Raw genomic sequence first — 12,500 nt, 5'->3', positions numbered from 1 at the left:
GAAGGAGGGCCTGAAGGGTCGTCTACGCAGCCACGACAGCGCCGAGCGAGAGAACTTCACACGCCGCATCGCCGACCTGTCACTGGCGTACAACTTCCTCACACCGCTCACACAGATGCTGGTGGAAAGGCCTCAGGTGCTGGACAATGGAACGGTAGCCCAGGCGAAGCCTACCCAAGGCCCGCCCACGGACGAACCTGATGCGGCCAATCAGCTGCCAGAGTTAGAGGAGTCTACCAGAGACACGCCTCAGAGCCTACACAGGAAGAAGGAGCAACCGCTTCAGAGTTTCATGGCCAGCAAGGGGACAAGTGAGAAACGCTTATTTATTTTGGAGAGTTTTTACAATATTTTAACACGCAATTTAATGCAACAGATGTTCATTATAATATCACCGTCATATTCTTGAAGGGCCTCATTTGGCATAGCTGAGTTTTGTTTTTGCTTTTTATTACAGACGGTATTAAAAGACCTTCCAAAAAGACTGTCACCTTCTCTAAAACATCAGGTAATTTCGCCATCTTGGTGAAGCACCCGCAGCTGGTTCGGGCCTGGCATTTCAGCACCTGTGTGTGTGTGTGTGTGTGTGTGTGTGTGTGTGTGTGTGTGTGTGTGTGTGTGTGTATGTTTGGGTGTGTGTGTGTGTGTGTGTGTGTGTGTGTGTGTGTGTGTGTGTGTGTGTGTGTGTTTAAGGCAGCGGAAGCCACTGTGAGAGACCTGTAATTGAGCCTGAGTAGAGGGGCCACAGGCTCTCATTGACCTGTGGGCCGGGGGGGTAACGGCCGTGTGAACGTGAATGTGGGGTGTGTGAACTATGTCAGAGTGTGTGTGTGTGTGTGTGTGTGTGTTATAGCAGTAGTGAGTTATGTCAAGGCTGACAACAGCATGTACAAAGAGACTCTATTGGGGCCTTCGTTTAGTTGTCCATGTCAACAGAGGTTTAGATGGAATTATAACATGCAATTATGGTTATGTAGCAGCATAAAACACAAATGCTGCGTTTTGCGGTTTACTTTTCAAAAAAGCAAATTTCATTTTTGTTCTTTCATCTGTAGCGGATGGAGATCCTCATTTTGTGGTGGAGTTTCCCCTCAGCAAGCTGAACGTGTGTTTCAACATCAATGGAGATGCAGGAGACGTCCTGCGACTGGTGACTGACCACAAACACTCGGGTAAACAACACTATAAACAACACTACAAACATCACTATGCAACAATAACCTTGTGCACTCACATACGATTGCGTTTCAGTCTGGGACACTATCACGTAGAGTTACAGCATCACTACTGTAATACTAGAGCAATGTCAGTTTGAATGGGCCATACCACAGGTGACCATTCTGTCCTGTATATCGGCTGTGCTCATCTAATATTATAGATTATAGATCTATAATATAGATGAACTGGACCAGGTGGGTTAGAACTCTTGATGATCTTAGATCAGGCAGGAACTCTGCAAGGCATTAAATCTTCACGAAAGGAGTTGGACACCCCTGTACGATTCACTAGAGCCACATACACCTGTAGTTTTCTGTAGAGGTCTACAGGTATCGCAGTGACATCACAGAGTATTCAGTTCTATGGCTGTGTCCTCTTCCTGTCCTGATATTAGTGTGTGTGTGTGTGTGTGTGTGTGTGTGTGTGTGTGTGTGTGTGTGTGTGTGTGTGTGTGTGGTGTGTGTGTGTGTGTGTGTGTGTGTGTGTGTGTGTGTGTGTGTGTGTGTGTGTGTGTGTGTGTGTTAAGGTGTGACTGTGAATGGTAAGCTGATTGGTGTTCCAGCCCCTCCCGGCAGCCACAAACAGCAGCGTACTTATTTCAGCTCCATCACGGTGGTGGTGGATAAGCCACGGCGCTCCTACATTGAGGTGACCCCACGCAAGGTCATCCAGGACGGCCGCGAGCGCCTGGTCCTCCCCTGCAGCTCCAGCATCTCCGTGGAGAGCCAGAACCTGAGTGTGACCATCGCTGCCAACGCCAACGTCACAGTAACCATACAGGGATCCATCCAGTTTGTGATCTTGCTGCACAGCTATAAAAACCCGGCACCTTACCAGCAGGACCACCTGGGGTTCTACATAGCAGACAAGAAGGGACTGAGCAAGGACACACACGGACTGCTAGGTAAACACACACACACACACACACACACACACACACACACACACACACACACACACACACACACAGGATAGAGTCCCAGAGCCATGACCCCTCAATCCTCCAAGCCGACACGCACAAACACGCACATACAAACCCACTAATTATTAAACATGTAATTTCAGGTCAGTTCCTGTATGAGGAAGTTTCATTAGTCCGACTTCCTGGAAACATCACGGTGGCGACTGGAGACGACAGGGGCGGAGAGAGCCCCACCCCGGGCACCCCGGAGCCTGGCCACACGGCCCTGAGGGTGAAGGAGCGCACCGTGGAGGTGGTGAAGAAGAGGAGATTCATTTACTCTGGGACTCACGCCGTAGACTGCTGGTTTGCCAAAAACAATGCAGCACATTTGATCGACGGCCAGTACCGGGACTACGTAGTGGCCCACCAGTTTGACACAGGGGACTGGCCTGATGGGGCCAGCAGGCAGTGAGACACACACACACACATACAAATATGCATGAACACACACACACACATACACATACACACACACACACACACACACACAAATATGCATGAACACACACACACACATACACACACACACACACACACACACACACACACACACACACACACACACACAGAATGATGGCGCATTCTGGATTAACGGGTACCTACACAAGCCCACAGAGACTGACAAGCACCCAACACACAATTTACACATGTTTATATGCAGTATGTAGATTGTATCAGTTAAAGGCTTGGACTTCATAACTACTGCATCATGTTTGTATATGTTTTACCTTCTGTAGCTAAATCTAATGTAAAATGAAGAAATTCAGTATAAATAATTATGCTGTTCTGACAAGGTGCATTAAAACATACTGACGTGAGTAAAACCTTACAGACAGTTTTCAGGTTAGTGTAGTTTCCTTTTCAGTGGATAATCAGTGTGTGTGTGTTGTAGACAGCTGCAGGAGTGACTGTGGAGGCACCTTACACACTTACACACTTCAGGGCATGAAGCCAGCAGGCTTCTGGATGACCTTCCTGGGCTGTCCGTCCAGGGCTTAGATTCCCGTCCCCTCCTTGTGATACATTTCCGTGGAGTAAATGTCACATACTTCACATATTTTAATGAGGTCACAAATGGTGAATAAGGAAAAATGAAAGCGTCACATATCAATAAAGGAGAATTATTAAGACATTTGTGTATTAAGGGTTTTAAGAAGAACAGGTTGGTGTGAGATGAATAATGAAGTGGTGTAATGAGGTCTTTAACTCCCCCAGGTGTGCACCCGCCCTCTCCACTCTCTTATCTGTGTGCCTCACTGTGTCGTAATTAAACCTCTCATTGGCTGTCGCTAGGCGACCGGCCTCTGTCTTGCAGTTAAACATCTTATTAGCTCTTGCGAGGGGACTGTTATCATGGAGAAAAAGAGCAGTAATTCTTGACCTTTTTTAATTTTTTTGGAGTGACCCCACTTTGCTAAAAGTAAAGCCACTGGCATGTCCACACACTCATGTATCCAATATTAGTTGCCAACTTTATGCCCTTTAGTAGTGAGAATAGTGAGAATGCTTCCTGTCCTGTAATCTCTGAATTTTCTAGAGCTTCAGAATGTCCTGTAGGATCCTGATGAACACACACTACTGTGTTGTTCCTTAACTCCAGGCTTCCTCCGTTTGGCATGAATGAGACTAGCTACCCAATATCCACTCATGGCAGAGACATTCAGAAAGATCGATCAACTATGCTGTTGAAGCAATTTTTCAGAAACTATTGCAAATTTCAGTGTACACTATAATTTATAATAAAAATATATATCTGTTGCTTGGAGAGAAACATATGTTTAAAGATTAGTAGAATTTGACTACCTTAGAAATAAATACAAACATATGGACTAATATATAGTGTCAGATGTGGGTTGAATACCCACTCAGGAAAAATCATCAAAAACATGAGGAATCTTTTCTTTGGTCCTTATCAAATACTTCTGAAATAATTGAGCATAAAATGAAACATTTGTGTATGCTTGTGATTAACATCTGGTTTCAAATACAGACTCCTGGCTATTACTTATTTTCTGATACCACCTCATAAATATGAATTTATGCAAATTAGTGTGTTTTTGGAAAAACATCAAGCAATGTTTTACAGGGACATTGTGTGACTGATAGAACAGAGAGAAGAGTGTAAGGTATGGCTTATGTGGTCCTGGCACAATTAACAGACAGCTATAACACCAAACAAACACTCAATCACACACCAAAACACCAGGGCACACACATGCACACACACACACACACACACACACGCACACAAAGAACAGACTGTTTCACTAGCATATAAAAGCACAAGACATTATTATTAAGGCATTCACCTCCAACAATCCCTTTACTACCATTAATCATTTGCTACAGATTACGATATAAATGTCTGGAAAAAGTAAAATATTTCTTCGCTTTATGTTTTTTATCAAGAGTGGGCATCACTCCTTCCAAACAGTAGCTTTGTGTTTTTGAACTAAATTACTGTCAAGAGTGCAGGAGTCACAGTACTCGTACCAAAGTGCTGCTAGTCAGACCTGCGCTGTTATGGTTACTCCAGATTAATCCTACTCTTCTTTAATCTTGTGAACTCCAATCCCTTCTTTCACACACACGCACGCACACACACACACACACACACACACACACACACACACACACACATATATATACACACACACACACGCACGCACACACACACACACACACACACACACGCACGCACGCACACACACACACACACACACACACACACACACACACACACACACACACACACACACAGAGTAGAGGTCAATCAGTCTAACGTCTCTACTCTGATTCTCCATAACATCAGTACTTGCAAACATGTTCCAAATGTCAGTGCCCGTGCTGAATAAATGGGTGATTTGTAAGTGATTGGCACAGGACCAGTAGAGGAGGAGGAGATGAAGAGAGCGTGCGAAAAAAGAAAGACAAGAAAAAAAGAAAGCGAGAGAGAGAGAGAGAGACCCCCTCTTATATCCTCCATGGACTGGAATGGAAGTCTCTGTCCATCTAGGTCTCTGTGATGACTCGTGTGCACACACATGCACAAACGTGCGTGCACACACTCTGTGGGAAGAGTCTGTACTGATGTGAAAAGTGTCTCTGTACTACAACCACATGCAGAGAAACACAATATAGACAATTCCTCTATTGAAGGACAGGAGCACAGGCATAGCACAAATGCAAAAATACACTACACACTATAATAACACTCATAGAGAACAAAAAGAAAAAATAGAATAAAATTGTAGAAATAAAATAAAGGAAATAAATGTAAATCTAAACATGTCCATATAAGAACTGAGAGAAGAGTGAGAGGAGAGTTAGAGGAGAATGAGAGTGAGCAGAGTGACAGGAGAGTGAGAGCAAAGTGAGGAGAGTGAAAGCAGAGAGAGGAGAGTGAGCAGAGTGAGAGGAAAAACAATGTCCCCCGCTGACTCATTTCTCCCTGGATCCAAACCACACTGGTCAACTTTACTGAACCCACACACATATACCCACACACATATACACACACATATATACCCACACACATATACCCACACATATATACCCACACACATATACCCACACACATATACCCACACACATATACCCACACAGAAATAACGCCCTAACCTCCTGACCACGCACACACAACACACACAACACACACACACACAAAACACACACAACACACACACACACAACACACATATACCCACACATATACACCCACACACATATACCCACACATATATATCCGCACATATATACCCACACACATATACCCACACATATATACCCACACACATATACCCACACATATATACCCACACACATATACCCACACACATATACCCACACATATATACCCACACACATATACCCACACACATATACCCACACAGAAATAACGCCCTGACCTCCTGACCATGCACACACAACACACACAACACACACAACACACACACAACACACATATACCCACACAGAAATAACACCCTGACCTCCTGACCACGCACACGCAACACACACAACACACACAACACACACACACACAACACACACAACACACAAATGCAAGGCCTTAGCCGAGTATCCAATAACGTCGTGCTTTACTCATGATTCCATGAAAAGCTCATATCTACTCCTCATTCAATGTGTTTTCCCTAGTCTACCTCATCGACTAAAATCCATCCAAATTATTTAAGCCTTGCAACAAACATACAAGAAAATAAAACACAAATATTGTGTGTTTAGGGTTGGCTTTTAGCTGTAGCCCAGAATTACACATCTCCCTCTGTTTTTATCTCTGCTACTGCTAAAAGCTTTTAAAACTGAAAGTTAAACAACAGGAAGGTAACAGTTCAACCTCAGATGTTTGACTATGTTTGATGGTGAAGGTGCAGCTTTCTGTGAAGTCAAGGCAGGTCTGCTTCTTAGTGTTCTTGCTCATGGTATAGTCTTTTGTATTTCTGTTGCTCATAACCAGACATTGTGCCATTCCTGGCCATGGACTAATAGTACAGCCACCCACCTCCCATTGAAGCATGTTTATGGCCATAGTTATGGCTTCCAGCTGTGTTTAGTTGTAATGGTGTTCATGCATAAATTCACCCCAATTATAGTATTAGTGTTTCCGTGAGTAACAATTATGTTATGACACTTTCAGGTTTGCCATATTCTCATAAGCATCCACAGGGGGCATGTTACACACACGCACACACACACACACACACACACACACACACACACACACACACACAGTGATGGTTGGTACATGTTACTTCCCAGACAAGTGCAGACATCAAGAAAACAGGGTTTATTAATAAGAGCACAGGCAATGAAAAAACACTCAGCACACTTCCACAATAGTCAGCAATACTCTGTAAAGAAGTGACATGAAGTTCATATATAGTGGTGGTTTAATGGGAAATAGGTAAGTACTAAGATTGACGGGAAGATGAACAGGTTAGTCAGTGCAGGGAATTCTGGGAGCTGCAGTCTTCTTGGCCATGCTGTCACGGTACGGCGGCCCCCTACTGGTCGCCCCCGTCTACAGCAGCAGCTTGTCCTGTGGGTGTGGCGTTGTGTTCGTCCCTCAGGTGGGCGGAGCCCGCGATCCGTCTCACCTGAGGGTCGTTTGTTCGTCTATATATGTCTTGTCTTTGTACCAGTTGACTGCTGGTTATTATATCCTTAATTCGGATCAGTTCACGGGTTTTGGTTTGCGCACTTTACATATTAAACCATCCTATTTCCCTGAGACTTGGCGTGATCGCTTCCATTTATTTTCGCTCACCCTGCCCATCACACATGCTGTATGACACACACCATTGACTGTCAATAACACACACACAATTTTGTTTTATGAAATTTACAAAATATATTAATTAAAAACAAAAACAGAACATAAAAATGCAGTGTTAAAAAAGAGACATCAGTCATCCATAAATATAAATAAATAGTTTTTTACACAAAAGCAGTCAAATACTCAATGAAGCTCAATGAATAACACCTTCAGCAAAGTGCCTCTTTCACTATCAGTCCCTCATAATTACAGAGGATTTCTTTACCATCTCAGAGTAGTGTGGGAGTTTGGTCAGAGGGAAGAACTAGCAGTAAATAACATGATCATGGGTCTTATTACAAAACAGAGTGTACTGCAGGAGAATGTGGGCCTAACAACAGCTGGGAAGAGGACACACAAACACACACACACACACACACACACTCACACTCACACACTCACACTCACACACTCACACACACACACACACACACACACACACACACACACACACTCACACTCACACTCACACTCACACACACACACACACACACACACACACACACACACTTGAGCCCCGTCTCCCATGTGCGTCTACACATTGTTCCCACACTGATCAAAGTAACATGTAAGCTTCTGCTTTGTCTAATTGCCCTCAATTCATCTCCCAGCAACTTGTGTTAACCAGCGGATTTACACTGCCAGGGCGTGGAATTTTTAGCCAGCATGTGTGAGTGAAGACCCATGCAAAAAAAAAAAAAAAAAAAAACCTTTTAAGGATATTTAGACAACTTTCTGATCAAATTAACATGTTTTTTACATTGTTTGCATTCACACCTGGAAATACAATTCAGACTAGAGCCTTGTGGTCATTATTTTTAAACGAATTAGATGAATTACATGATAAGTGATTATAGCTATTTACATTTCTGGCTGTATTTCTCCTTTCTCTTGCTTTGAAAAGATTTTGTTACAGTGCTTTATTTCAGCGCGTGGTGTTCAAAGGCAGCATGTTCACACTCACAGCCTGTAGCTGTCTCAGATAATGCACCATGCGTTCTTGTCACCCTCATCTAATTCTGGTTACGAGAAGACGAGTGGGGCACAACTACAGACAGCATGTGGGAAGCGCACGGAAGCGACTCTACTGCACCCTCTAGTGTTAGTTCAGAATATTGTAGCTAGGCACCACAATACGTGCTATGAAGCGCGTAGCTCTTCTTCAGACCTTTAACTGATAGTTGTACTGTGGGCCATAACAAAAACGTATTGTTTTCCTAGAGACAGTACACTATACATCAACTAATATAAGGCTCATAAACAGAGAGATGTAAATATTTCAATATTCTAATTACAATATGCGTATGCATTTAAAAGAAATTATAAATGGAAAGACTTAGAAGACTTGGAAAATGATAGGAACATTATAAAGAACATTTACCAGTTCATGAGTTGCATTTCCCATGCACTTATATTCACTCATCCAGCAGAATCGGTCTGTTTAAAATCAGTAGCCTACCTGTCCAGAAACCACAAATTTGTCGACTCATTTAAATATTAGTTTTTAATCTTAAAAAGGTGAGCATACATTTTTTTTAAATATTGAAACATAACAAGACAGTCAGCAAAAAAATAGGTCAGGACCTGGCACGAAAAAAAGGAATTCACTTATGAAAACACAGAATTATATAGTTTATGACATGATATAAAATAATACGGTTTGCAATTGAACGTTATATAAAAAAATGCGTAACTTGAAATGTTCTTTCAAATATGTTTGACACTTTAAGGAGTAGCATAATATATGGTAACTTTTATTATGCTAACTAGCCAGTGAGCTAGGTTAGCTAACTAAATTATGGCGAACAACCATTACGTTTCGTAGGAGTAATACTTCCAAATGCTATTTTAGTGAACTTAACTAAGCCAAGTTGTTGTTTGTGTTTGCGTTATGAGCACTGTAGACCCAGAAGAAGCGAGAATAACAACAGTGAATCTTCACTGCTGTTATTCAGTTGGGTCCCTGACTAAAATCACACAGCAGTGGAGACTCGCTGGATACGAGTTCACTGATCTAACTGATCACATCCTGCTGATCAGAGTCCAGCGCAGTGACACTCTACGGGTGTTTTGCACTGAGTGAATTCTTCAGGAACACATGGGGCCCCCAACAGACTTAATTACACACTTGGGGAGAAGGAGATGTTCTCGCCTTCTGCTCTGAGTATTCATAAGTGGCGAAACCAAAGGAACATACAATCGGTACATATAAGACGTTACTGATACTTAAACACATTGGGAAACAGTCATGATTTAGTCAGAATATTTAGCTGTGTTTAACTGTGTTTAACTGTGCGCTGTGTTTTAGTCATAACGTAGGCCTACAGAAGAAAATGTGAACGTGTCACTATGCCACTGTGTCCTCTGCAGCAAAAATAATGAACCACACTGCCCTCTAGTGTTACATTTAAAAATAATTACAGCAAACATCAAAGCTGTTTTCTTACTGAGGTCATCGCTTTGTAATGTCCAAATTACAAAACTATACAAATACAAAACTGCATTATATATAATAAAATAGATTTCGTCTGTATTAATCTGTGACTACTTTACATGCAATGTCTTATCATTTTACAGGCCTCGGTAATGTGCTGATGGCTGAATGAATAAGTAAGCGATTTTTGAACTGCTCAATCCACTAATGCTTCTGCCACGCAAATTCTGAAATCATAATATTACATAAAGACTAATGAAATTAACTCTCGACTAGAGGGTTTAAACCGTTTGTTTTATTTGTATTAAATTAATACAGAGCTTTTTAAAAAGTATTTAATGATTATGAGAAATGTGACCTATGAAAATACAAACTCAACACACACACACACACACACACACACACACACACACACACACACACACACACACACAAACACACACATTTAATCTCCATGGAGTAAGAGCAGATTACAGTGGTTAAAGATACAGAGGTACTAAAAATTGCAATGTAGTTCACACTGTCTCCAGAGAAGCAGGGTATTTCAGAAAGAGATCAGCAAGCAAAGTGCTTTTGAAGCTGTAGGGCTTTAGGAGGTGAAACCAGTTTAATAGTAGATGTTTAAATCCTTGAGGTTCTAATGTTCTGAGAAAAGTGTATATATATATATATAGTAGGGTATATAAAAGGTATAAAAGGTATATATATATATATATATATATATATATATATATATATATATATATATATATATATATATATATATATATACCCTACTATATATATATACCCTACTATATATATATACCTTTTATACATTTTATATACCCTACTATATATATATATATATATACTGTGGATTAGATTCCAGGGGAGTAGTGAGTGACTGGTACTGTACTACAATATACGTCGTCAAACATAGTCAAGACTGCAGAGAGGTACAGGAGGTTACCAGAGAAACAGGACATTTTGGACAGCTGCCGTTCATCAGCACTTCAAAGCACTTTGCTTGCACAGCTGATGGAGGACTGCTGTCCGAAATGTCCTGTTTCTCTGGAAACCTTGTATACGTCACCCCCATTTTGACTACCTACATATATTGCTAGATATATACCATGATACTATGATGATGATTTCTAACACAAAGCATTCTGATCTGAATTTTTAATTCATGTATAATTCAATGCACCATTACAGCACAATTTTATCTCAACACTGGGATGATCTGTTCATTTTAATCAGCAGGCAAAGGGATACAATATAAAATATTCACAGTACAGAAAAAGGCACATCACATGAATATTTCATAGAAGCAAATGGTGGTGAGTTAAGCAAAGGCGGGAAATGGATGTAAGAACAATGAGGAAGTCGATTCTGTCAAAACACTAACATGTTTTGGGCGGAGACAGGAAGTGATGTTTAAAATATCGAGGTGATAAGTCAGGTCAAGCTTGTCTGCTAGCGCATTTTACAGTACCTGCTCTAAAACGTGGGGCGTTCAGACCTTGGTGAAATGACCAGTCAGATGTTCATTCAGGGCTCTATCAAACACTTAATGATTGACAAGCTCGGGGCAATTTCATGCTAAAGCACTGTCACAGAAAGGCCATAGGTCACAGTTTCAGCTTGTTAGGTCAGGAAGTAGACAGACAAGTTTGGTTAAAGCTTGAACTGGGCCTGAGAAACACTGCCAACTGGCATTAAAACATCAGAGCACACACGTGCACATTTGTGATTTTCCTCATCACTTCCCTTAGAAAAACTTTGCTGAAATGGTGTGAGCCAAAAGCCAAGATTCTAAAAGCTTTTGAACATTTGCATACACACAAAAAGACCACTCCAGTGTGCTGCACAATACCTCTGAATTAACCACATGTCATCACTAGCAAGCCACACACGCCTGCCAAAGCTACAAACTGGGAATTAAGATGATTTTTAAACAGTCTCCTTAAGCTGAAGATGAGTTTGAGAGACAAGTTTGAGATTAAGCAATATGCCCGCTGTCATGTTACAGAGATTGATCAAATAATTATGGGACAGAGGCCCTGTTATTATGATGTATCTCTCACTGAATTAAGGTTGTTTATGACGACCAGGTATTTTAGAAATAGAACAGAAAAAAATGGCATCTAATGTCTTAGGTAGGTAAAATGCCTCAGTGCCTAGTGTCTCTATGTATGGTACTTCAGAATATTGACATTATTAAGTACTAAACATCATGTTAAGGATGTGAGTTAAGTTAAATTGTGTGCCTTTCATTAAACTAATACTTTGATTGTGAATAAGCTCTTCCACACACAATCCTTTTGCTTATTGCTAAAGCTTTGCTATTCCTGCTTAACTAGTAATACTTGAAATATGATGTAAAAAGAAAACTATATAAAAAGAAAACTATATAAAGGCATAAAAATGTATAAATTGGTCACAGAAATACTTTACACATAGTATAACCCACCTTTACCTATGTTTAGGTTTGAATAAAAAGTATAAAACATTAAGGTTACACAATGATATTTTCGAAATGTAATTCTGCAAGCTTCCATTTCGAG

General features: G+C 41.2%; 1 protein-coding gene across 1 annotated transcript in view; it reads left to right on the top strand.

Moving 5' to 3' along the window:
• Nucleotides 1–2,753, top strand: part of LOC143505578 (inter-alpha-trypsin inhibitor heavy chain H5-like) — a 9,628-nt gene extending 6,875 nt beyond the window's left edge. The window contains exons 10-14 of the mRNA XM_076996169.1: nt 1–311; nt 458–508; nt 1,056–1,172; nt 1,745–2,122; nt 2,284–2,753. The exon at nt 1–311 is cut by the window's left edge and continues 321 nt beyond it. Coding sequence (XP_076852284.1) covers nt 1–311; nt 458–508; nt 1,056–1,172; nt 1,745–2,122; nt 2,284–2,594 — 1,168 coding nt within the window. The 3' untranslated portion in view covers nt 2,595–2,753. The remainder of the gene's footprint in view (nt 312–457; nt 509–1,055; nt 1,173–1,744; nt 2,123–2,283) is intronic.
• Nucleotides 2,754–12,500: the final 9,747 nt, after the last annotated feature.

Source organism: Brachyhypopomus gauderio, unplaced genomic scaffold (assembly GCF_052324685.1).
Source record: "Brachyhypopomus gauderio isolate BG-103 unplaced genomic scaffold, BGAUD_0.2 sc381, whole genome shotgun sequence".
In the NCBI taxonomy this organism is placed as follows: Eukaryota; Metazoa; Chordata; class Actinopteri; order Gymnotiformes; family Hypopomidae; genus Brachyhypopomus; species Brachyhypopomus gauderio.
This window is presented reverse-complemented; position numbering and strand designations above follow the sequence as displayed.